Source organism: Mandrillus leucophaeus, unplaced genomic scaffold (assembly GCF_000951045.1).
Source record: "Mandrillus leucophaeus isolate KB7577 unplaced genomic scaffold, Mleu.le_1.0 Scaffold130, whole genome shotgun sequence".
Taxonomy (NCBI): Eukaryota; Metazoa; Chordata; class Mammalia; order Primates; family Cercopithecidae; genus Mandrillus; species Mandrillus leucophaeus.
Genome location: NW_012101255.1, coordinates 1526196 through 1553925, shown reverse-complemented (window position 1 = coordinate 1553925; position 27730 = coordinate 1526196). Strand labels below are relative to the sequence as shown.

The 27730-nt window shown below is 35.9% G+C and overlaps 1 protein-coding gene across 1 annotated transcript; it reads left to right on the top strand.

Moving 5' to 3' along the window:
• On the top strand, window positions 1-26803 carry AADACL2 (arylacetamide deacetylase-like 2). The gene is made up of 5 exons (XM_011972745.1): window positions 1-258; window positions 8965-9187; window positions 12170-12239; window positions 13606-13777; window positions 26020-26803. The coding sequence occupies exons 1-5, from the start codon at window positions 121-123 to the stop codon at window positions 26620-26622; spliced, it is 1206 nt and encodes a 401-aa protein (XP_011828135.1). The 5' UTR covers window positions 1-120; the 3' UTR covers window positions 26623-26803.
• Window positions 26804-27730: the final 927 nt, after the last annotated feature.

The following is a 27730-nucleotide window of genomic DNA, read 5'->3' as shown; positions in this document are numbered from 1 at the left end:
TTAAGACGATCACATTACCTGAGAGAGTTCCCAAGTCTACATTTGCTCTACTGGTTACTATTCAGTGTTTATGAAAAATTTTAATCTCAGTACTGTGAAGAAGCTGGAAAAAGGGATATTATGATGCTAAAAGCTCTCTGTTTGGGACTGCTCTGTGTTATTTTTGTCTCTCATTTTTACACACCCATGCCAGACAACATTGAAGAAAGCTGGAAAATAATGGCCTTGGATGCCATCGCTAAAACTTGTACATTTACGGTAAGGTTAACATTTTTTTCTGTTCGATATTGGGATGACTTATTGATGAAAAATGGATGCTTATGAACTCTTTTATTAATAGTATTAATATCACCATTTTGAAAGAACCATTGCTTGAGTAAATTAATTAAATAATATTAAGTAAATAAAACTTCCTACATCTGTGCGAAACAATGAGACAGAATTCTCACTTCTAAGACTTTATGTCTAAATGTGACATGTATACAATAAATTTATTGTGACATGTATAAAATAAATGGCTTTGAGGTTTGTTTGAGAATTTGACTTAAATTTGAACTTTCAGGAACAACCTAGTCCCATAATTATCTTTTAGTTGTTCAGATATACGTTATTGATATTTGTAACTCATTGATATTAATTTAAGGCTCTTACTATTTAATGGCTTTAATTGTCCATCTTCAATTCTAAATTGCTGGTTTTCAGGGATTATCTGACTGGGCATGTGCAGAATTAATTATAAATTCATGCAAAAATAGTTCCTTTAAAAGGAAGAGATAGGATTAGAAACTAATATTTTTGAGTTCTTAAATTGTGTAGGCTTTGTATAATATGTACTTCCATTGATTTCCCAATATGCTGCAATTATTTTTATCTAGTTATGGGGTGGGGGAAGAGATTGAGAAGAGCACCTGCAGGTAAAAAGTAACAGCTCCATAATTTGAACTCTAAACTGTCTCATTTTGAAACCCATACACTTTCTGCCAAGCCAGATAGCTTCCAGAAAGGGTAACAATAAGAGGCTCAAAGGAGAAGGCAACAGCAGAAGATGATCAGAAAGAAACGAGCAATCCATGGTCTAAGAAGGAAAGGCTGTCTTTTGATGCTTTGTACAGCAAACAATACATTTGTTTTGTGAAACCACAGTCAGCTCCTTCTGATATCTGCTAATATTTTCCCTTGTAATCACTTCTAGAGGCTTACCTTCTCCATAACTTTTCTCCAATGCTCTTACTTCCTGAGTAAGCACATGTGGGTAAGCAAGTGTCAGTTCCACAGAGAAAATGCTATCTTTCCTTCCTTGATTATCTCATTTGTATCGCAGACCATTAACTTCTTTAAACCCCACTATAGCCCACTGAAGGATTTATTATTATTACTATCATATAGACAAGGAAATTGAGCTACAGAAAGTAATTTTCTTAATGTCAATCAGCTAGTAAGCAGTAGCATAAGATACTGGTTTAAATGGATGCAAACTTGGCTTTGACATTTACTGGCTACAACTTAGAGTTTCTGCATACTTCCTGGTTACTAAAGTATAGGGGTTAGCACAATGGCTCACGATTGTAATTTCAGTACTTTGGGAGGCCAAGGCAGGTGGATCACCTGAGGCTAGGAGTTCAAGATCAGCCTGGCCAACATGGGGAAACCCCATCTGTACTAAACATATAAAAATTAGCCAGCTCTGGTGGCGCACGCCTGTAATCCCAGCTACTGGGGAGGCAGAGGCAGGAGAACCACTTGAATCCAGGAGGCGGAGGTTGCAGTGAGCCTAAGTTATGCCACTGCACTCCAGTCTGGATGACAGGTCAAGATCCCATCTCAAAAAAAAAAAGAAAAATTAAATTAAAATTAAGAAAATAAAGTATAGTGACTAGATGCTCTCAATTGCCCTGTAAATACCTTAATTTCCTTGGAATAATTATAATAATTAATATTGTTTACTGTGTTATCAACCATGTAATTTTTAAGATTTTTTATGAGTAAACTGTCCAGTGACATAACACAAAAGTCCTGGAAAAGCTGGTCAGAAATACCAAAGGCAACTTTTTTCAAGGACCTCAAATATGGAATTTAAGTGTGAGAAAAGTGCACTAATCTTTTTGTCATTGAAAGCCAAAAAATTTGGATTATTACTAGTGTGGTCATATGACAATATTTAAAACTTTGAATTAAATAAAATGAACATTGAAGAAAGAAAACATGACAGCATGCCTACAAAATGGGTTTTTTTCCCTGAAAAAAAATTACAAATCAAAAATAATTACAGCAGCATAAAAAAACTATTAGTAAATTAATGGATTTTGAATAGGACAGCTCTCAGCCTAAAATACTAAATATTTGAGATTTTCTTCTTTTTATACACAAGGATTTATCTTTTTTTTTTTTTTTTTTGTCTTTCGCTTCAAGTTCTGGGATACATGTGCAGAACGTGCAGGTTTGTTACATGGGTATACACGTGCCATCGTGGTTTGCTGCACCTATCAACTTGTCATCTAGGTTTTAAGCCCTGCATACCTTAAGTATTTGTCCTAATGCTCTCACTCCCCTTTCCCCCCACCTCCCTACAGGTCCTGGTGCATGATGTTCCCCTCCCTGTGCCCATGTGTTCTCATTGTTCAACTCCCACTTATGAATGAGAACATGCGATGTTTGGTTTTGTGTTCCTGTGTTAGTTTGCTGAGAATGATGGCTTCCAGCTCCATCCGTGTCCCTACAATGGACATGAACTCATTCCTTTTTATGGTTGCATAGTATTTCATGGTGTATATGTGCCACATTTGCTTTATCTATTCTATCATTGATGGGCATTTGGGTTGGTTCCAAGTCTTTGTTATTGTGAATAGTGGTGCAATAAACATTAAGTGTCCATGGGTCTTTACAGTAGATATATTCATAATCCTTTGGGTATATTGCCAGTAATGGGATTGCTGGGTCAAATGATATTTCTGATTAAAGATCACTGAGGAATCATCACACTGTATTTCACAATGGTTGAACTAATTTACACTCCCACTAACAGAGTAAAAGTGTTCCTATTTCTCTGCATCCGCGCCAGCTTCTATTGTCTCCTGACTTTTTAATGATCACTATACTAACTGGTGTGAGATGATATCTCATTGTGGTTTTGATTTGTATTTCTCTAATGACCAGTGATGATGAGCTCTTTTTTGTGTTTGTTGGCTGCATAAATTTGTTCTTTTAAGAAGTGTCTGTTCATATCCTTTGCCCACTATTTGATGGTTTGTTTTATTCTTGCAAATTTGTTTAAGTTCCTCATAGATTCTGGCATTTAGACCTTTGTCAGATGGGTAGATTGCAAAAATGTTCTCCCATTCTGTAGGTTGCCTGTTCACTCAGATGATAGTTTCTTCTTCTGGGCAGAAGCTCTTTAGTTTGATTAGATCCCATTTGTCAATTTTGGCTTTTGTTGCAGCTGCTTTTGGTGATTTAGTCATGAAGCCTTTGCCCATGCCTATGTCCTGAATGGTATTGCCTAAGTTTTCTTTTAGGGATTTTATGGTTTTAGGTCTTACATTAAAGTCTTTAATCCATCTTGAGTTAATTTTTGTATAAGGTATAAGGAAGGGGTCCAGTATAAGCTTTCTACATATGGCTAGCCAGTTCTCCCAGCACCATTTTTTAAATAGAGAGTCCTTTTCCCATTGCTTGTTTTTGTCAGGTTTGTCCAAGATCAGATGGTTGTAGATGTGTGGTGTTATTTCTGAGGGCTCTGTTTTGTTCCATTAGTCTATATGTCTGTTTTGGTACCAGTACCATGCTGTTTTGGTTACTGTAGGCTTGTAGTATACTTTGAAGTCAGGTAGTATGATGCCTCCAGTTTTATTCTTTTTGCTTAGAATTGTCTTGTCTATACAGGTGCTTTTTTGATTCCACGTAAAATTTAAAGTAGTTTTTTATAATTCTGCAAAGAAAGTTGATGGTAGCTTAATGGAATAGCATTGAATCTATAAGTTACTTTGAGCAGTATGACCATTTCCATGATATTGATTCTTCTTATCTATGAGCATGGAATTTGTTTTCCCATTTGTTTGTGTCCTCTCTTATTTCCTTGAGCAGAGGTTTGTAGTTCTCCTTGAAGAGGTTCTTCATAATTCGTGTAAGTTGTATTCCTAGGTATTTTATTCTCTTTATAACAATTGTGAATGGAAGTTGACTCATGATTTGGCTCTCTGCTTGTCTATTACTGGTGTATAGGAATGCTTGTGATTTTTGCACAATGATTGATTTTGCATATTTCTTTGCTGAAATTGTTTATCAGCTTAAGGAGTTTTAGGGCTGAGACGATGCGATTTTCAAAACATACAACCATGTCATCTGCAAACAGACAATTTGACTTCCTCTCTTACTATCGGCATATGCTTTATTTCTTTATTGCCCTGGCCAGAGCTTCCAATATTGTGTTGAATAGGAGTGGTGAGAGAGCATATCCTTGTCTTTTGCCAGTTTTCAAAGAGAATGGTTCCTGCTTTTGCCCATTCAGTATGATATTGGCTATGGGTTTGTCAGAAATGGCTCTTATTGTTTTGAGATATGTTCCATCAATACCTACTTTATTGAAAGTTTTTAGCATGAAAGGATGTTGAATTTTATAGAAAGTCTTTTCTACATCGATTGAGTTTTTTGTCATTGGTTCTGTTTATGTGATGCATTATGTTTATTGATTTGCATAGGTTGAAGCAGTCTTGCATCTCAGGGATGAAGCCTACTTGATCGTGGTGGATAAGCTTTTCGATGTGCTACTGGATTTGGTTTGCCCATATTTTATGGTGTATTTTCGCATTTATGTTCATCAGGGATATTGGCCTGAAATTTTTTTGTGTGTGTCTCTGCCAGTTTTTTGTATCAGGATGAAGCCAGCCTCATAAAATTAGTTAGGGAGGAGTCGTGTTTTTCTATTGCTTGGAATAATTTCAGAAGGTACGGTACCAGCTCTTCTTTGTACCTCTGGTAGAATTTGGCTGTGAATATGTCTGATCCTGGGCTTTTTTTGGTTGGTAGGCTATTAATTACTGCCTCAATTTCAGAACTTGTTATTGATCCATTCAGAGATTTGATGTCATCCTGGTTTAGTCTTGGGAGGGTGTATGTGTCCAGGAATTTATCCATTTCTTCTAGAATTTCTAGTTTATTTGCATAGAGGTGTTTATAGTATTCTCTGATGCTTGCTCGTATTTCTGTGGGATCAGTGGTGATATCCCCTTTATCATTTTTTATTGTGTCAATTTGATTCTTCTCCCTTTTCTTCTTTATTAGTCTAGCCAGTGGTCTATCTAGTTTGTTAATCTTTTCAAAAATTGGATTTGTTTGCTCTTGCTTCTCAAGTTCTTTTAATTGCGATGTTTGGGTGTCTATTTCAGACCAATAGCTTTCTGATGTGGCCATTTAGTGGTCTAAATTTCCCTCTTAACACTGCTTTAGTTGCGTCCCAGAGGTTCTGGTACATTGTCTCTTCATTCTCACTGGTTTCAAAGAACTTTGTCATTTCTGCCTTAATTTAGTTATTTACCCAGTAGTCATTCAGGAGCAGGTTGTTGAATTTTCATGTAGTTCTGCGATTTTGAGTGAGTTTCCTAATCCTGAGTTCTAATTTGATTGTGCTGTGGTCCAAGAGACTGTTTTTTATGATTTTCATTCTTTTGCATTTGCTGAGGAGTGTTTTACTTGCAACTATGTGGTCGATGTTAGAAAAAGTGCTATGTGCTGCTGAGAAGAATGTATGTTCTGTTGATTTGGGGTGGAGAGTTCTGTAGATGACTATTAGGTCCACTTGGTCCAGAACTGAGTGCAAGTCCTGAGTATCCTTGTTAATTTTCTGTCTCATTGATCTGTCTAATATTGACAGTGGGATGTTAAGATCTCCCACTACTATTGTGTGGGAGTCTAAGTCTCTTTGAAGGTCTCTAATAATTTGTTTTAGGAAACCTGGTGCTCCTATATTGGATGCAGATATATTTAGGATAGTTAGCTCTTCTTGTTGCTTTGGTACCTTTACCATTATGTAATGTCCTTCTTTGTCTTCTTTGATCTTTGTTGGTATAAAGTCTGTTTTATCAGAGACTAGGTTTGCAACACTTGCTTTTTTTTTTTTTTTTCTTCTTTCCATTTGCTTGGTAAATCTTCCTTCGTCCCTTTATTTTGAGCCTATGTGTGTCTTTCAATGTGAGATGGGTCTCCTGAATACAGCACACTAATGACTCTTGACTCCTTATCCAATTTGCTAGCCTGTGTCTTTTAATAGGGGCATTAACTCATTTACATTTAAGGTAAACATTGTTATGTGTGAATTTGATCCTGTCATCCTGATGCTAGCTGGTTATTTTGCACATTAGTCAATGCAATTTCTTCAGAGTGTCATTGGTCTTTATATTTGGTGTGCTTTTTCAGTGGCTGGTACCACTTTTTCTTTTCCATATTTATTTTCTTTCCACATTTCTTTCCTTTCCATATTTCCTCCATATTTCCTTTTGTAAGGCAGGCCTGGTGGCAACAAAATCCCTCAGCATTTGCATGTCTGGAAAAGATTTTATTTCTCCTTTGCTTATGAAAACTTAGTTTGACTGGATATGAAATTCTGGGTTGAAAATTCTTTTCTTTAAGAATATTGAATATTTGTCCCCACTCTCTTGTAGCTTGTAGAGTTTCCGCAGAGAGATCCACTGTTAGTCTGATGGGCCTCCCTTTGTAGATAACCTGATCTTTCTCTCTGGCTGCTCTTAACATTTTTCCTCTGTTTTAATCTTAGAGGATCTGATGATTATGTGTCATGGAGTTGCTCTTCTCAAGGAGTATCTTAACAGTGTTCTCTATTTCCTGAATTTGAATATTGGCCTGTCTTTCTATACTGGGGAAGTTCTCCTGGATAATATCCTGAGGTGTGTTTTCCAACTTGATTCCATTCTCCTTGTCACTTTCAGGTGCAACAATCTAACGTAAGTTTGGTCTTTTCACATTGTTCCACATTTCTTGGAGGCTTTGTTTGTTCCTTTTCATTCTTTTTTCCCCCTAATCTTGTCTTCACACTTTATTTCATTAAGTTGATCTTCAGTCTCTGATCTCCTTTCTTCCACTCGATTGATTCAGCTATTGATACTTGTATATGCCTCACAAAGTTCTTGTGCTGTGTTTTTCAGCTCCATCTGGTCATTTATGTTCTTCTCTAAACTGGTTATTCTAGTTAGCAGTACCCATAACCTTTTATCAATGTTCTTAGTTTCCTTGCACTGGGGTAGAACACGCTCCTTTAGCTCAGAGGAGCTTGTTATTACCCACCTTCTGAATCCTACTTCTGTCAATTCGTCAATCTCATTCTCCATCCACGTTTGTGCCCTTGCTGGAGAGGAGTTACGATCATCTGGAAAACAGTCATTCTGGTCTTTGGAATTTTCAGCATTTCTGGGCTGGTTTTTCCTCATTTTCATGGACTTATCTACCTTTGATCTTTGAGGCTGATGACCTCTGGACGGGGTTTTTGTGTGGGGGTCCTTTTTGTTGATGTTGATGTTGTTGCTTTTTGTTTGTCAGTTTTTCTTCTAACAGTTAGGCTCCTCTTCTGCAGGTCTATTGCAGTTTGCTGGAGGTCCACTCCAGACCCTGTTTGCCTGGGTATCTCCAGTGGAGGCTGCAGAACAGCAAAGATTGCTGCTTGCTCCTTCCTCTGGAAGCTTCATCCCAGAGGGGCACCATCCTGATGCCAGCCAGAGCTCTCCTGTATGAGGTGTCTGTTGACCCTTGCTGGGAGATGTCTCCCTGTCAGGAGGCACAGGGGTCAAGGACGCATTTGAGGAGACAGTCTGTCCCTTAGCAGAGATCAAGCACTGTGTTGGGAGACTCCTCCTTCTCAGGATCAGCTACTCTCTTCAGAGTCAGCAGGCAGGAAAGTTTAAGTCTGCAGAAGCTGCGCCCACAGCGTCCCCTTCCCCCAGGTGCTTTGTCTCAGGAAGATGGGAGTTTTATCTGTAAGCCTCTGACCAGGGTTGCTGCCTTTCTTTCAGATATGCCCTGCCAAGTGAGGAGGAACCTAGAGAGGCAGTCTGGCCACAGACACTTTGCTACGTGGTGCTGAATTCCACCCAGTCCAAACCTCCCAGCCTCCTTAGCAGGGTCAGGAGAAAACCACCTACTCCAGCTTCAGTAATGCTAGACCCTTCTCCCCACACCAAATTAGATCATCCCAGGTTGACTTCAGACTGCTGTGCTGGCAGTGAGGATTTCAAGCCAGTGGATCTTAGCTTGCTGGGCTCCGTGAGAGTGGAACCCTCTGATCGAGACCTCTTGGCTCTCTGGCTTCAGCCTCCTTTCCAGGGGAGTGAACAGTTCTGTCTCACTGGAGCTCCAAGCACCACTGGGGTACAGAAGAAACTCCTGCAGCTAGCTCCATGTCTGCCCAAACTGCCACCCAATTTTTGCTTAAAACCCAGGGCCTTGGTGTTGTAGGCACACGAGAGAATCTCCTGATCTGAAGATTGCAAAAACCATGGAAAAGCATAGTATCTCAGCTGGGTGGCACAGTCCTTCAATGGCTTCCCTTGGCTGGGGGAAGGAGGTCCCCTGGCTCCTTGCACTTCCTGGGTGAAGCAGTGCCCCACCCTGCTTCTGCTCGCCCTCTGTGGGCTACACCCACTGCCTAACCAATCCCAATGAGATGAACTGGGTGCCTCAGTTGGAAATGCAGAAATCACCTGCCTTCTGCATTGCTCTCACTGGGAGCTGCAGACTGCGGCTGTTCCTATTCGGCCAGCTTGCCAGATATTTGAGATTTTCAAGGGCAAGAAGATTATGCAATAAGATCTTTACAGTATTATTTGGAAATAATATTTATAAATAGTCTATTTCTTTTTGTTTACTTTGCTTACTTTTTCTTCCTTTTTAACCTTCTTTTTATATATATTTGGTGTAATTTACATATCTAAATATTTAATTTTGTTTTTTTTGTTCTTACAGGCTATGTGTTTTGAAAATATGGGTATTATGAGATATGAAGAGTTTATATCCATGATATTCAGGCTGGATTATACCCAACCACTTTCAGATGAATACATCACAGTGACTGATACAACATTTGTTGATATTCCAGTACGATTGTACTTGCCAAAAAGAAAGTCAGAAACCCGAAGGCGAGCTGTAATATATTTTCATGGTGGTGGTTTTTGTTTTGGAAGTTCCAGTAAGTTCACTGTGTAAGGAAAAAGTGTAGCTGGCTCTACGTTTTTGATATAAGAACTATTTTATATAAATATACACACTTATACTGATATATACATCTATATATATATTTGTCTGGATATGGATAAGTATAGATATAAATGTTAGATATCTAATAAAGAGACATAGACATATGTTTGGCAAAGGGGATTTTAAATTCAGTTTTTGTTTTGTTTTGTTTTTTATTATCCTTAGCTTTCATATTGAATGAATATATATCAAATGAAAATAGGATATAAAGTCAATTACTAAAACTTTTTTTCTTGGGATCTGAATTTGGAGCAGAAACATTGAGGGGATGCAGATGTTTTAATTAACAGTCAAAAGCATTTGCTATTGGTTGCTACAAGATCAAGTTTGCAGTTATTGATAACATAATATAAACAGTAGTAAGACTTAGAATGCAGTCATTAGTATTGACTTTAAAAAGAAAGCACAAAATAGTACTATGTGATAGTAAGCTCTTCCCATAAAGTCTAAGTTCCCTACTTGTCTTTTTAGGCATTTTTCATACAGTGATTATCCAATAAATGTTTTTGTGAAGAAAAAAAGTACACACAGAGTGAATGAGAGGGACATCTGATGATCTCTAGAGGGATTATTATCCAGAATGTTCTAACTCTTTTCTTTTATGAATTTTTTTACCTTCTTTATGTTTTCAATAAATTAGATTTCATCTATAATTTAATTTATATCATGCATTAAAATGGTCAGAATAACCTGCTTTCTTGATAAGATAAATACCAAGTTTGCCTCAATTCTCTCCAAAGAAATGCATTCATTCCACGGAAGTTTTTTGAGGTCTATGAAATATCCAAGTGTTCATGTACATATTACCTAGGACTTGAGTAAGCATAAAAGAAATGGCCACCGATCGGAAAATATCACTTTGAAAAATACTAAAAAGTATTCCTGATTATGAGGTTTATATCTCTTATTACTGACAATGTAAAGTAATTGTAATTACTTTTGTTTTTTATAAATAATTTTTTTATTACTTTTATAAAGTAATTGTAATTACTTTACATTACTTTACAATGCAAAGACAATAGGCAATGACTGTGATCAATAATTTCTAAAACTGTGGGAATTATTATTCAGGATATGACATTCCAGCATTCCGCTTAGCTAAATTCTAGATGTCTTTTTTCAATATTTTGGTTTTATATTTACACATTATTTGTTTTCAGATCTCCCAAACATATGTGAATAAACTGGAAAAGACTTAGATACTTTCTATTTTTTCACCAAGAAAAAAGACATTATAACTATTTTCTAGTATTTGCAAATTTTGATTTTCTTTCTTTTCCCCCAGGCTTCCTCTTTTTTCTTCTCTAAAACATATCAAAGTTGCTTTGAGAACTAAGAAATACAGGAAAATGTTGGTTATGAAATGAAACTGGAAATAAGACCACAAGTTCTCTGGATGAAATGGACTCCCTGTGGCTGATAAAGATACCCAAATTATGATACTAAGAACTCAGTGTCCATAATGAGTGAGAAAAGGGGGGTCACACATCCCTTTGTTCCCAGAGAAGGCAGATCCAAACATTCCGTTTGTGCCTCTGAGCTAAGATGTTTCCAAGCTGAAACACTTTGACTAGAAAACTCCTCCCACCGGTTGCTTGAAAGGGGTATCTAACAGACTTCCAGTTTGGGGCTTGGAAACCACCCCATCAGGAATCAGCTGTTTTGAACTATTTGAATAAGTTTGAATCCTTTATTTACATATATAGATCTGATTCTGATTGAGGGGCGCCAGCTGATTCTCCATATTTAAGCCACAGACCCTCTTTTTGGTCTCTGGAGCACACTTTTGTTTTCCATGGAAGGCTATGTCTCCCTAATCTGCAGATTTAAAAAAAAAAATAGAAAATATGGTCTTTTGTTAACACGGTAAAGTTCAGAGAGTTCTTAGGTCTTGTACATATTGGTCTTTATCTATGCATGGCTTTTTCTTGAAAATTAACTTAATCTTTAAGAAAACGTTATTTTTGTCTATTTAAAAGACTAGGTGACTTATTTTCCTGTGTTCCAGGTTATATATATACCCAGTGGTTAGTTTTTACTTTGCAGTTTTGTTAATGTGCAAGAGAAGGTCCAGAAAAGTCTGGAATTTGATCACAACTCTAGAATTCTCTGGATTTCTAGGATCTTGTGGTAAATAAAGCAGCAGCAGATGTCACAGAATTTGCCAATGTGCTTGGCCAGGGCCCTGGTAAATAGGATATGTGGGGACCTGGGGAAAGGGGGGTGTGTGTGTGTGTGTGTGTGTGTGTGTGTGTGTGTGTGTGTGTTATGTGTCTGGGGAAAGTCAATGGCTTGTACGTCAAGCATGTCAAAACTCATATGTATATCAAGTCTTCACACGGACCTGCCAGAGGCTCTCTCATATCTGGTTATTATTCCTTAGACTCTGTCTTAATGCCAATGTTATTGGGCTATTTTATTATGTGGCATCTTCAGAGAAGACAGAGGTTTTGAAGAACCATGTTTAGAGATTTAATACATACTATTACTTTTTTTTCCTCTGACTTCTGAACTAATTAAAAACTTACAGAGTTCACATAAATGTAAGTCAAAACATTACCATTATTTCAGATGAAGTAAAATGCACCAGGATACAAAGGGTCCTGGGAAGGGTCATTGTGTACAGACAGCAGATGTCAAGACGCAATTACAATAGGCTGAACCTATTCTAGTTTATCCTCCCCAAAATAATCGGTAAAGTCATCCTTTTCTCCCTGGAGAGAGTGGCTGAAAAGACTAGGAACGGGAGAGTGTGCCATGTGGATGCAGGTCCATCTGCTTGGAAATAGGGGGTGGAAACAAAAGCTCCTATGTGATATTCACAAACCACAGTTATTTTCATATTCATATCTGTAACTGTTTCTACTGCTTTCTAATTACAGGAAATACTTTGATGTTTATTTCTTCATTTCAGAACAGAGGGCTTTTGACTTCCTGAATAGATGGACTGCAAACACACTTGATGCTGTCGTTGTAGGTGTGGAGTAAGAGAATTTTTTTTTTTTTTTTTTTTTTTGTGGCTACTATGATTTTTGCCTTTACCATGTAGAGGTTTGATTCCCACATCAAGTCAGCTATGCTTCAAATATAGTTTTTTAAATTAATATATTTTACTTGTCACCTTTTGCATCATAGACCGCTCCTCAAAGAGTTTCAGTGTCCCATTATTTTTCTGTGATTGTCAGAATATCTGAATGATACCCCAGGGTAAGCAGTTTTGGAAACACTTGCTCTAGATATGTAAGACTCAGGTCCTATAAGGCTCTAGTAGTGTCCCAAGTAACATAGCTGGACAGAAGGAAGTATATTAGCTATTACACATTTGGGATATTGGATTGTATTTGAGCAGGCAAGAAAAGTTTCATTTCATCGCTTTTGAAGTAATCTAAATACTACTTTATATCTGTTTTGATATAATAATATAAGTTCGTACTTGGCTTATACATTCTATCAAATCCCTACAATTTGTGTCATTCTTTGTCTAAAAAAATATAAATCCACTGTATTTTAAATAAAGATACCAACATCTTTTTGGTACACATCTATGTCTAAGCTACAAATTACTTAGAGTTTTCTAGATAGCTTATAATAAAATTCTAAGAACCCTATTACCAGCACTTCCTATTGGCTATAGAAATATACACGCTTTAGCATTCTGAAGATCAAAAAGGAAAAGCTCTACAAATAGGCTACTAGAGGTATTTTCCTGTTTTACCAGTCTACATATACTGGGGAAAAAAATCTATTTGTGCCCATGAAAAGAATTGTGTGATAATTTGCCTTACAAATGGATTTACCAGAAATAAGCAAGCTCTCTGGCATATTTAAATTTTATTTATATTTCAAAATTTTTATCTAGTAATAACTACTGGATATTATCCGTGATGAAGTATATGCACCGTCAGCTTGTAAAACTTTTACCTAAATGACCTTGATAAACTACGACGCTGCCTACAATATGCTCTCAGATCTGCAATCCATTGTGCTTTTTAAATAAGAGTTATAAAAAAGTGTTTGGATTACAAGTTATATTGAGAATATGACGGAAGCCATAGACCATCTCCATTCTAAAACACACTTGGACTAAAAATTTTGCTTACAATTCTTAGGAAGTTCATAAAACTCCCCTGACTCCTCACAAATAATGCCATCCATGGACTTTAGGTACAAGATTGAAGACCTTATACTTTATTAAAATAATTTTCATTTTAATCAAGAGTTAGTAGAAAACTTAGGCTTGATTTTTAGAACACTGAACAAGAAAGGCTGGCATAAAATTGCATCTATTTGGTATTTGAGAATTAAATGGACAGATACAACTGTAAATGCTTTATTATTGTTTCTATAAAGTTATAGGCTAGCTCCTCAACACCACTTTCCTGCTCAGTTTGAAGATGGCCTTGCTGCAGTCAAATTTTTTCTTCTGGAAAAAATTCTCACAAAATATGGAGTGGATCCCACCCGAATCTGCATTTCAGGAGACAGTTCTGGGGGCAATTTAGCAACAGCGGTCACTCAACAGGTACATTATATTTGTTTTTATGATACGAGGTAGAAGTTGAGGCTCATTTTTTTTTCTATAGATAATTCCGTTCTTCCAGTACCATTTGTTGAAAAGACCATTCTTTCCCATTGAATTACAGTGTCACTTGAGTAAACGTTTATTTAACTTTAGTGTAACTATTTCTGGATTCTTTTGTTCCATTGATATACATGTCTATCCTACTGCCAATACTACACTGACTTCAACTTTGTTCTTCTTTAAAAAAAATGTTTCTAGTATTCCATATCTTTCTCATTAAAATATTAGATTATCTTACCAATTTTTAAAAAGAAAGACTAACTGATTTTTTATTAGGATTGCATTGAGTCTATAACTTTGGGGAGGACTGACATCTCAATAATATCGAGTTTTCCAATTAATGTACATGGCATGTCTCATACTTTTATTAGATCCCCTTCAGTTTCTTAGCAACATTTTGCTATTTTCGGTGTAAAAATCATGGAAATCTTTTCCCAAATTTTACCCTGAGATTTTTTTTAACATTTTATTAAAAATAGTATTTTCTGAATGTTTATTTGGAACATATTGGAATTAGGAATTTGGAACTTATTTCTATGCTATGTAGAAATACAATCGATTTTGATATTGGCCTTTTCCCGTCATATCCTCAATAACTCACTTATAACTCTAGTGTTCTTTGTTTTGTTTATGTTTTTGCTTTTGTTTTCGTTTCCTAGGATTTTCTATACAATTATATTTTCAATGACTAGAGACAGTTTTAGTTCTTGCTTCCCAGTGCTTACACCTTTTAATTTTTCTTTTATTAGCGCACTGTCTGGGGCCTTTAGTAAAATATTTAATATAACTGTCTTGCTTTGTATTTTCGGATGAAATTTTTCAATATTTCATCAATAAATATAGTATTACCTGAAGTTACTAGTTAGCTTTTGTCAGATTGAGGAAGTTATTTCTACTCCTAGTTTGCTGATAGTTTTTGCATAAATGGATGTTGAATTAGTCAAATGATTTTAATGCAGCTATTGAGATGATCGTGTAACTTTTCTTATTTATTCTTTTAGTGTGGTAAATTATGCCAATTGACTTTTAAACGTTAAATGTTAAATTATGCTTACATTCTAGGCATGAGCCTTACTTGGTCATGATGAATTAAAATTTTTATACATTGCTGCTTTCTGTTTGCTCTAGTTCATTAGATGTTTTGTACTTTTGAAATTAGTCTTCATTTTTTAACACTTTTTGTCAGGTTTTTTTTTTTTTTTTTTTTTTTCCCCGAGATGGAGTTTTGCTCTGTCATCCAAGTTGGAGTGCAGTGGCTCGATCTCGGCTCACTGCAACCTCTGCCTCCTGTCTTTGTCAGGTTTTGAGAGAAAAATTACACTAGCCTCATTAAATAATTTGGGAAGAATTCCAACTCTCTTATTTTCTGGTTTTTTTTTTTCTCTTTTGTAAGGTTGTATTATGGTACAATTGAAAACGAAAAATCATATGTATTTAAGATGTACAACATGATGTTTTGATATATGTATGCATTTTGAAACAATTAACACAAGCTAAGTAACATACTCGTTACCTAACATAGTTACCATTTATTTTTTCTGTATAGTGAGCATGTTTAAGATCTGTCTTAGCAAATTTTCAGTACGCAGCATTATTAACTATACTCACCGCACTTAATGTTAGATCTCCAGAACTTATTCATCCTGCATAACTGAAACTTTGTAATCTTTCACCAACATCTCCCCGATTTCCCCATCTCCATCCCCTTGCATCTATATCCTCAGCTCCTCATAACCACCACCTACTATCCACTTCTAGGGGTTTAACTTTCTCAGGTTCTACATATAAGCAAGATTATGCAGTATTTGTCTGTCTTCACCTCACTTATTTTATTCAGTGTAAGGACCTCCAGGTTCATCAATGTTGTCACCAATGATAGGATTTTCTTCTTTCTGAAGGCTTAATAATATTCCATTGTGTGTGTTTGTGTGTGTGTATCTACATATACGCACACACACCAAATTTTCTTTATCCGTTTATCCGACTGACAAACAGTTTGATTCCATATCTTGGCTACTGTGAATACTGCTGCAATGAATATGCGAGTACAGATATCTCTTCATGTTATTGACTTTGTTTCCTTTGGATATATAGCTAGAAGTGGTGTTGCTGAATCATCTGGTACTGTTTTCCATGACGGATACACTAATGGACATTTCCAACAACAATGTACAAGAAGTCCCTTTTCTCTATACATTTACCAATGCTTATTATTTTTTCCCTTTTTTGATAGTAGCCATTCTAACATGCATTAACTGATATGTCATTAGGGTTTTAATTTGCATTTCCTGGATAATTGGTGACGTCGAACACTTTTTTGTATACCTGTTGACCACTTGTACATCCTCTCTTGAGAAATATCTACTCAGTTCTATTTCCAATTTTTAAATTGGATTATTTGTTTTCTTGCCATTTAGTTGAGTTCTTTATACATGTTGAATATTAACCCCTTATTGAACCTATAGTTTGAAATATTTTCTTCTATTTTGTAGAGTGTCTCTTCACTCTGTTGATTGTTTCTTTTTTAGTGCAGAAGCTTTTTAGTTTGAGGCAATCCTATATATCTATTTTTGCTTTTGTTGCCTGTACTTTTGGAGTCATACCTCCCAAATTATTGCTTAGACCAATATTAAGACATTTTTCTCTAAGCTTTCTTTCAGTAGCTATACAGTTTTATATTAAGTGTTAAACCTTTGATTCATCATTTCTAGATGATATTTGTATATGAAATGAAATGAATGTCCACTTTCATTCTTCTGCATGTGGATATACAGAATTCTCAACATTTTTTATTGAAAATACTGTCTTTTCCTCTTGTGTGTTCTTAGCACCTTTATCAAAGATCAATTGACCATTGCTATAGCTTGGTCTTTCCCAGTCAAAGCTCATGTTGAAATTTGATCCCCAATGTGGCAGTGTTGAAAGACTGAGCCCAGCGAGAGGTGTTTGGGGCAGGAGGGTGGATCCCTCATGAATAGATTAATACTCTTCAGGGGGAAGGAATGAGTGAATTCTTGCTCTCCAGAGAATGAATTAATTTGTGAGACAGCAGATTATTAAAAAGAATTTGGCTTCCTTGGTTTCTCTCTCTTGCTTCCTTTCTTGCCATGTGATTTCTTTGCACATGCAGATTCCTGATTCTCTTTCAGCCATGGATTAAAGCAGCCAGAGGCCATTATGAGATGCAGATACCCAATCTTGAAACTTTCAACCACTAGAATTGTGAGACAGTTTTTTAAAATAAATTACCCAGTCTCAGGCATTCTGTTGCAGCAGCACTAACTGAACTAAGACAACAATTTATTTCCTAGCTCTTTATCCTGTTCCATTGGTCTATATGTTTGTTTTTATGCCAGTACCATACTGTTTTGATTATTGTAGCTTTACAGTTTATTTTGAAATCAGGGATTGTCATGCCTCCAGGTTTGTTCTTTTTACTCAAGATTATATTGACTATTCAGTCTTTTGTGGTTCTATATGAATTTTCTATTTCTGTAAAAAATACCATTGAAATTTTGGTTGGAATTGCATTGAATCTGTACATTGGTTTGTGTAGTATAGACATTTTAACAATATTAATTATTTGGACCCAGAAACATGGTTAATCTTTTCATTTACTTGTGTCTTCTTCAATTTCTTTCTTTAATATTTTATAGCTTACTGTGTATAGATCTTTCTACCTCCTTGGTTAAATTTATTCCTAGTGTTTTATTTATGTACTTATTTTTGTTGCTGTTGAATTGGGATTTTTTAAAATTTCTTTTTAAGATAGTTTGTTGTTAGTATACAGAAATGCAAGTGATTTTTGAATGTTGAATTCGTATCCTGCGACTTTACTGAATTTATTTACTTGTACTAACAGGTTTTTAATAGTCTTAGGGTTTTCTGTATCTGATATCATGTAATCTGCAAACACACTTTTGTTTGTTTGTTTGTTTGTTTGTTTGGTTGTTTTTGAGACAGAGTCTCGCTCTGTTGCCCAGGCTGGAGTGCAGTGGCATGATCTCCACTCACTGCACGCTCTGCCTTCTGGGTTCATGCCATTCTCCTGCCTCAGCCTCCCGAGTAGCTGGGACTACAGGCATCCGCCATCATGCCTAACTAATTTTTGTATTTTTAGTAGAGACGGCATTTCACAGTGTCAGCCAGGATGGTCTCGATCTCCTGACCTCGTGATCCGCCTGCATCAGCCTCCCAAAGTGCTGGAATTACAGGCGTGAGCCACCGCACCCGGCCCAGACATTTTTACTTCTTTCTCATTTGGATGCTTTTTATTTATGTTTTTGTTTGTTTGTGTTTTTGTTTTTTAACAGTTCTGACTAGGTCTTCTAGTATTTTGTTAAATAGATACGGTGAGAACGGGTATCTTTGTCTTGTTCCTGATCTCAGAGGAAAAGCTTTCAGCTTTTCACCACTGACTATGATGTTAGCTGTGAGCTTGTGTATATGTCCTTTATTTATTATGTTGAGGTACTTTCCTCTATACATAATTAGTTGAGATTTTGTATTATGAAAAGATATTGCATTTTGTCAAGCCATTTTATGCATCCGTTGAGATGTTCATGTAATTTTTATTCTTCATTCTCTTACGTTTCTATTTTAAAACAATGATGAAACTGGTCTTCTTCAGACTTCTTTTTGAGAAACACTGCTCTGTACTTTTTAAAATATGACTTTAGTTATAAAAACTTGAACCAAAACGTTACTCTAGGTGCCTCTCTATTTATTTTTTAAAATTTCTTTCCTCTTAAGTATTATAAAATTCAGGAATAAAGCACAGGAAGAAGTTTATATACATACATATTTTACATACATATACACTTGAAATATATGTTATACATACATATATAAGTACATATGCACATACATACATATACATACAAATACATATACATATGCCTATATGTATATATTAATCTATGACATCATACACACAAAATCCTATTGTGAAACCAAAATGGCCGTGATAACAAAGCCTCACCTTTGGTTCTATGCCTGGGCCTCCTTTCAACCCAACCTGTTCCACTTTAGTTGCCCTTCATGTTTAGAGCTCTAAGTAAATGTTCTTAGGAGAAAAATAAAAGCGGGCTTCATTGCCAAGAAGAAAATTTGCAAACCATTAGACATGTTGATTCCTGAGGACTCTTCCAGCATGAACTTGTTTGCTATTTACTTGAAATAATGTCATTTATTTAAAAGATCTTGCTAGAGTAAAATGAGGAGTGTGATAGAGGGTAAAAATTGGAGAATGCCCTGCTTAGAGATTATTATACTAATTACTATGTAAAATTGTATAGCAGTCTGGTCTAAAATTTCATCTGAAACCGGTTTGGGGAATGTAGAGATTCTGAAAGCTCCAACAATTACCCAATAGTGATTAAGCAACATCTTACCACACCTCTAATTTCTTCTTGCACATTTGTAACATTCACTTGGCTTTGCAAGTGTAGCAAGCATAACTGAAACAACAATTGGGCTTGGTGTATTGGCTCATTCCTGTAGTCCCAGCACTTTCGGAAGCCCAGTGGGGAGGATTAGTTGAGGCCAGGAGCTCAAGACCAGTCTAGGCAAAAAAATAAAAATAGCCAGGGGTAGTGGTACACTCCTGTAGTCCCAGCCACTCAATAGGCTGAGGCAGGAGGATTGCTTGGGCCCAGGAGTTCGAGGTTTGCAGTGAACTAGGATCACACCACTGCACTCCAACATGGGTGACAGAGCAAGACCATGCCTCTAAACAACAAAAAAGAAAAGAAAGAAAGAAAAAAGAAATAACAATTGGATGTAGCCATACAGATTCATGAAAATGTGATACCCTACCTTATAACTTTTCAGCAGGACAATACTTAGTAACACAGGCACCAAATAGAGATGTGATTCTCAGTAAAATCTGTAGGACAGCACAAAAGTGAATAAAAATCACTCTATTTCTTAAATTATTCTATTTCTATTTCTTAAACATATATAATATCTATTCTATTGGTCTTTCCCAGTCAAAGCTCATGTTGAAATCTGATCCCTAATGTGGCAGTGTTGAAAGACCGAGCCTAGTGAGAGGCGTTTGGGGCAGGAGGGTGGATCCTTCATGAATAGATTATACCCTTCAGAGGGAAGGAATGAGTGAATTCTAATAGAACATGAGTTTTATGTCTAATGAGTGCGTTCTAAGAGAACGTCATTCTATTTCTTAATTAATTATATAAGAACAGTGTCTATTTAGATGTTCTGATTTATCTGTTCAGAGGGAACATAGTGCAGCATGCAGATGAACAGACTGCAGAAGAACTCAGTGTACTTCATGAGCATTTAAAAAGGTGATTTTCTTTATCCTTTCCTATTTACTTTTATGATTATGCTTTAAGTTATTTGTTCTTCATGGACTGCTAAACTTTCTACATGAATTAAATTTTCATTGAAAAACTTTATTCCCTGTACTGTTTTTATTTTGGGTCATAGGCATCAACTTTTACTTTGAAATGATTATAGAGCTCATTTTTTCCAACGTCTCATGATCCTGTGATCGACAACATGTTATAGATTATGGTTTTAAAAATTCGGTATCAATAATCACCACTGAGAGATATATAAAAAATGACTCATTTGTTTCCATTCACATTATAAAAGGATTTTCTCATGGAATAGGACACATATACTATCCTGTCATTTTTCAATTGCATTCTTTATTGAGAAGAAATGAATATCTTATACCTATTATTGCTAGATTTTCTGGCAACATCACATGATGTGTCCTAAACTCACTAATGTGGCTCGCTGGTCACAATGATCTGGATGATCACTATAGCTTGAAAACTTTTGTGGACATGGTGCCTTAATCTTTAATTAAGAGGAAAAAGTATTTCTAAATTCTAATCATATCACTTAAATCCAATTTCATGGCCACATTTTATTTTAAAATAATGTGTGCATTGCTCTTATTTAGGATCAGAGATATTCTTTTTACTTTCATAAAATAATGGGAATTTATTTGATATTTTGAAGTAATTAGTAAGTCCTACTCTCTTAGATATTCTAAAACATAAGTATTTCAGTGTAGGTAATTTAAAGAGGAAGCTATGATATACGATACCTCTACTTATTTAGGTTTATAGCTTTGGTCTTTCTAAATATACTTTTGCTTCTAATTCGTATCTTCTGTCATAAGGTGGTAATAAAGCCTTATCATCTTATTTATAATAATATTTCTATGGCATCCAATATTTCTATGGCTATATATGATATTACATATGTGACACTTCTTTAAAAATATAAAAAAATTCTTTAAAAACAGTTTAATAGCAAATGTTAATCAGAAATTATAATCAATGGTGATGATTTTTAGAAAAATATGACTGACATACAGCATTCTTGGACATGGGGTGATGTCCCATACATAGATAATATGTATGTTAGTTTCTATTATTTTGTTTGTTTACCTCTGTGTAATACCATCATTCAGTGTTATACAGGTCGCCTGAAATCCATCAGAAGCAGAAACATCTGTCTTCTGTTACTTGCACCTGGAAGTGGTATCACCATGAGTCCTGCACTTCTGAGTGATATAATCTGTTTTACTGTCATACTTTTAGGACACAAAGTGGGAAGTGGGATTTTAGGGGAAGAATAAGTATCAGGAAAGGACAAGATTAACCTGCAAGGAGGAGAGCAGGCTGATTATCTTGCACTCTGTCTAGCCCGTGTGGGAGTTTTGCAGTTTCCAGCATGGTTGGAACATGCATGCTTGGATGAGGCCAAAAAAATCTCCCATATTCGAATTTCTTCATGCTGGTTCATAGTTTATCAAGATACTCATTGGCTGGTTGTGTATTGGTGGAATCAGGTTTGAGGTTGTTAGGGGTAGTTGATAGAAAGGAAAATTAGTGGGGATAGCAGTCACAGTTGCTATGAAGTTGAATGCTCTGGGTTGAAAATGACAGATATGTTAAGTTTGGTGAGCAATACTTATCAATAGCAATGTAGGAACTCCTCAAATAACAAGTTATCATTTTATGTAAATCCATCCTTACATGGTTAACAGGCCATGGATAAGTTGGTGTGGGCATGCAGGAATTTGAATAACACACACTCAAACCAGGGAGCTAGATGGTAGGGTATCTTGTGAACCAGTAACTGGATTGAGAAGCATAGTAGATGATGAGGGGCAAAGTGCAAGGGCTGCAATATGTTCCTCTGGCAGCGGAAACTATCATTCTCTAGGAAAGTGCCATGTCCTTTGAATGGGCACAGGGCCCTTGGGAAATGGGAGAGGATTCAGTAATGCCTCAGACTCTCTGGAGTTGACTTTAGGTCAAGCACAGGTGTCCATGGCAGATTACTGCTTCGAATGGGCTTTGAAGCAGTTTAGTCATAGAATGACACAGGACATGAAGTCATGGATCATCCCTTCTCTGACTTTGTTACCAACTTCCTTTCAGCCACCACTCCCAATTCATGCTGTCCAGGTGGGTTGTTTGTGAATGAAAACACTGATGTAGGAGTGAAAATGGTGCTGGTCAACATGTTTACTCCAAGCATTTTAGCATGGCATAGCAGATTGTCATGAACTGGGTCCCAAATTTTGCTCTCAAAAGTATAAACTTAGGAGACCATTCTTCATGGTATAAATAAATTACTTTCTTGATGACAATCATACCAGTGGCATGGCCTGTAACTTGAAAAACACAACCTATAACTTGAACCAATTAGAGATTCAAACTTGGTGACTTAATAAAGGAGGGGCAGAGCAAATAATTTATATGAGACAATTTTACTGTAAACACCATAAGTTTAGGATTAATCATGTTTAATTATAAAGGAAAGTTCAAATACAGAGTATCCATTGTGTTTTCATGAAAATAATGTTCTTTGTTGAAAAAGATTAAGAATAAGGATGGACTTTACTTAAACTCTTCCACAATCTTTAAGTTACTTAGCTGTCCAAAGGTCTTTATTATATTGGAAATATGATAAAACTGGAAATAGAAATTTGAAATACAGTTACCAGTGTCTAAACTCTAAGGACATTGCCAAAAGAGATGATGATTGGCTTCATTAGTCATTAGGAGCAACAGGATGAAACCCCATCTCTACAAAAAAAAAGAAAAAACTGATATATAAACAACAAGGTAAGGTTAGTGGACGAAGACTTCCTGGAAAGGATAAGCAGAGGTTATAAGGATAAAATCTTGCAACAATATGAAAGCATTTTGGAAAGTATAACTTAGAAAAGTATAGGTTTCATAATTTTTTTGTATCTCCTGTAAGTTCTAGCATAATATTGCAACATGTTGCTAGTATTTGGTAAATGTTTCCTACTCATTCTTATTATAGGGTTCATAAATAAATTGTTCAATGAGTGGAAAGGCATTCAAATCAAAGGGGAGTGTCCAGAAAAGATTCCCACAGATTAGCCCCAGACCTCACTCAGGTCCCAAGGACTTTTCCCCTTGTTATGGGCAGAGTTTAGGTTTGGCCACCTGTTATTTTCTTAATCCACGATAATTGAGGTCACACTGTTAGCTATGGCATGGTTTGCAGTTTGAGTGGCTGGTATCAATCTTGTGCTTCCTGTTCTACAAAAAGATGTAGGTTCTGATGGGTATGGGGACACAAGATGCTACCTGCCCAGGTTGGCATACTTCCTGTAGCAGCCCCCTCTGCATGCCTTCCCCTCCTGCCTGACTGCCAGGCTCAGTATTCTGCAGAAGCCAGTATTGATTGTATCTCATTTCTCAGATCTGCAAGGGCCCCCTCAGCTGCAGATTGGTAATGTGACAATTAACCTTCAAGGGCACAAAGTCTCAGGTATGAGGCACACAGCAGCAATCAGTTACCAGTGTCTAAACTCTAAGGACATTGCCATGAGCTAGATATGTTCTCTCAACTTTTTTCATCTTTTACTTTTTCATTCTTGTTCTTTACAAAGTAATAACATCCTGAGAGGAATGTCACATATTTTTTTGCACTCAAGTACATATTAGTTACCCACAAAATCAGAAATATATATCCATCTCTTCATTTCCATTTTATAGAATGCTCCATTCTAGGCTTGTTTTGGTTTAGTATTAACGTTTATGCATACTTTTGAACTTTGCTTAGCTCGTTGTCTTCGGGACCATATAGGTCTAGGAGCAAAGAACTAAGCTATAGATAGGTCAATCATTCAGCGTTACTTTTAGGACCTACTTGTCTTATACTTGTTACTGTTTCTCGGATCTTATTATTCCTGGCTCCAGATATAGTGTCTTGTTAAAAGAATTATAAATCAGATATTATGGTTTATAATATTATGGTTTCCATATTATTAAAATATTCATTTTTCAATGATTTTCCTGTATAATATTAATGATTTATTATCTTATGTCCAATAAGGGGTACAATGACAACTCAGGTATCATGTCAGTGTTTGTGAAATTCAAAACCAAGTAGAAAGATTAATCATGTACATTTTTGTATAATAAAGGAAAAATGACAATTGGTCTTAAAGAGGTAATAGAGGTTTGGGAATTTAAAAAAGAAGAGTTTCCTTTGATCAGGTATTCACATGCATAATCACACATATATGCTTATGAGTATATATAAAATGTGTAGAAAATATCTGAAACACACCAGATAAATAACATAGTTGTTAACACTATGGCAAAATTGCCAATCTCAGAGAACCTGACTCAGGTGCTTTTCCAGTATCTTGAAGAGAACTGACTTTAGCATGGGTTTTGAAGAATATTAGAGAGGAAAAATGCCTTGAATGGCAAAGTAACAAATGACATAATGGGGAACATAGAAATGGGAAATACTGACACATTTGTTGAAGTGATTTATTCCATATGGCATTCCAGAAAGGAAAGGTAGGGTCAGGCAAGGGTATTGATGGACACTTTTTGACCTGTCCCTGTTTATGTGTTCTCTGTTTGTTTGGTTTTTTTCCTAGATTAGCGAGATGGAGAGTAGGATGACTGAGGGTGGGCTATTGATAGCCATCTTTGATTAGTAAGTTATCAACCTAAGGGCACTGCAGAGAGATTTGGGATCTAGGAAGGTTTCTGTAAGTTAACTTTATTTTGGTTCATTTTCATTCTACACTCATTAAACCTCTAGCATCTTGGAAGTACGTTGTGGGGCTTAAACCTCTAGCATCTTGAAAGTACGTTGTGGAGCTTAAACCTCTAGCATCTTGGAAGTACGTTGTGGAGATGGTAGGATACCATTTCCTTTTCTGAGGTACCTCTTGGACTTCAATTTAGTTTTTCCTTTCTGTTCAGCTAATCACTGTGGTGAATGGTTGATTTAGAGGTACCTTCTGTGGTCCTGAGGTTTTCACTTGGAGCAGCAGCAGGTATTTTCATTTGTCCAGATGCCAGCCTCTAGCCAAGCAACAACTCCTGGGAGATTAATTCAAGGTGTTCTCTTGCAGTCTGCAGGGTCATAGGTGAGGTCTCAAATGCCTTTCTCTTTGGAAAAGAAAAGGCACTCCTTATTAAGTACTTCACATTTTTTCCTTGCGTATCAAACTTATGCACATCAATTTTTGTCATAATTTTCTTCCTTTGTTTCTTCAACACTGCATCATTCTCATAAAATATCTGTTGATTGACTTTTTATTTTTCTTCACCTTGGTCCATGTGCTTTTGCACTGGGATAATGTTTCTTAAAAATTATGGTATGATGTTGGTAATGTCTACCTTGTTGCCAAAGAACATATTCTAAAAATTTTAAGACTCTTTTTAGATTCTATAATGAAATAATATGATTTAATAGCTATATTTATTTCTTCAACTCACTCTGGCTACTTTATTTAAGAAGGATTTTTACAAACTTATTTGTACTGTCAATTTCCCCTAGAAATATCTTTGGAATTGGATCATTTTCATTTGTGATTTTTGACCAAAATATCCTGCATATCTCTCTTGCCTTGTACATTCTCTGTCTCTTTCCCCCTCTTCTCTTATTCTTTCTCCTTTTTTCCTCACACACAAAATCAATATTTTTAAAATTTTAATTTTAAATTGGTTTGAATTTTTTTTCATGCCATGGAAATATATTTTAAATATTGTAAAAATAATTATGATATATCACATTAATTTATGTAGATTTGTTTATCTCATGACTGCTAGATAATTAAGATTAAATTTTATTCTCCTGGTATTTTGGAAAATTTTGTATTACAGAATATTACCATATATTTTCAGGTGCAGAATGATGCTGAAATAAAACATAAAATCAAGATGCAAGTCTTACTTTACCCTGGCCTACAGATAACAGATTCTTATTTGCCATCTCACCGAGAAAATGAGCATGGTATAGTTTTGACCAGGGATGTAGCCATAAAACTGGTGAGCTTATATTTCACCAAGGATGAAGCCCTTCCCCGGGCAATGAGAAGAAACCAACACATGCCTCTGGAGTCAAGACATCTGTTTAAGTTTGTTAACTGGAGTATTCTTCTTCCTGAGAAGTATAGAAAAGACTATGTGTATACTGAACCAATTCTTGGAGGACTTAGTTATTCATTGCCAGGACTTACAGACAGCAGAGCATTACCCTTGTTGGCCAATGATTCTCAGTTACAGAATTTGCCACTAACCTATATTCTTACTTGTCAACATGATGTCTTAAGAGACGATGGACTTATGTATGTTACAAGACTTAGAAATGTTGGAGTCCAAGTTGTTCATAACCATATTGAGGATGGAATTCATGGAGCTTTATCATACATGACTTCACCATTTTATTTACGCCTAGGTCTTAGGATAAGAGATATGTATGTAAGTTGGCTGGATAAGAATTTATAAATATATGATGATGATGTATATGTATAGCCCTTACATGGTGGATTGTAATTTGTGATATTTTGTAGTTTGGGGGCAAAGAACAATGTCATTTGAGTTGTCTAAATCTATATTTGAATCATTTTATGGCAGTTAATGTGTGTCCTTGAACAGTTATTAAATTTTCTGACTTGCAGACCCTGAATATGTAAAATGTATGTAATCTGGCCTATTTTCTCCTTACTTATAATTTATTATAATTATGTTGGTCCTAATAAGAACCAGTGCTTATTAAAGTTGAGAAATAAGAGTGGTTATTGGCAAATTAGGAAAGATAGTTTCCAGATAGGCACAGAAATTATTGTAGTGAGTAGGAAGAGAAAAAAGAACGGAACAAACTTGCTGCTAAAAATGTATGGAAACCACTGCACTAAATAAATTCTATGGACCCTATGTTAGTTTCTTGTGACTATTGTAGCAAATTACTACAAATTCAGTTGCTTAAAACAACAGACATTTATTCTTTTACAGTTCTGCGGTCCTAAACTATGAAATTAGGTCCAAACCAAGTCATAGGCAAGAGACACACCGTTCCTGGAGACTCTCTAGAAGGTGCTCTTTGCCTCTTTTAACCTCAGGTTGCTGCCAGTATTCTTTGACTATTGTTAGATCACTTTAAATCTTGAAGGCCAGCATCTTCCAATCTCTTTCTGCTTCATCTTCACATTACCCTCTTCTCTGCCTGTGTCTAATCTCCCTATGGGCTTCTCTTAGAACAATACATGTGTTTATACTTAGGAGGGTCTACCTAAATGGTCTAGGATAATCTCTGCATCTCACGATCCTCAATTTAATTGCATTTGCATATTTCCCCCACTCTTTTCTTTATAAAGTAACCCTCAGACATTAGGATGTAGTTATCTTTTGGGAGGCCATTTTTAAAAACCTTTTCAGTTAAATTTTATTTTTTAATGGAGGCAGCAGATCAATATAATTCAAGAACCTGATCTAAATATGCATTCAATAATGAAGAGCATTTGAGTATGGACTAGAAAAGTTTCTCCCAAAAACTTTCGAATGTATCATCTGAAATTACCTAAAGAATAAATCACTTCGTAGTCCTTTTGTTGAC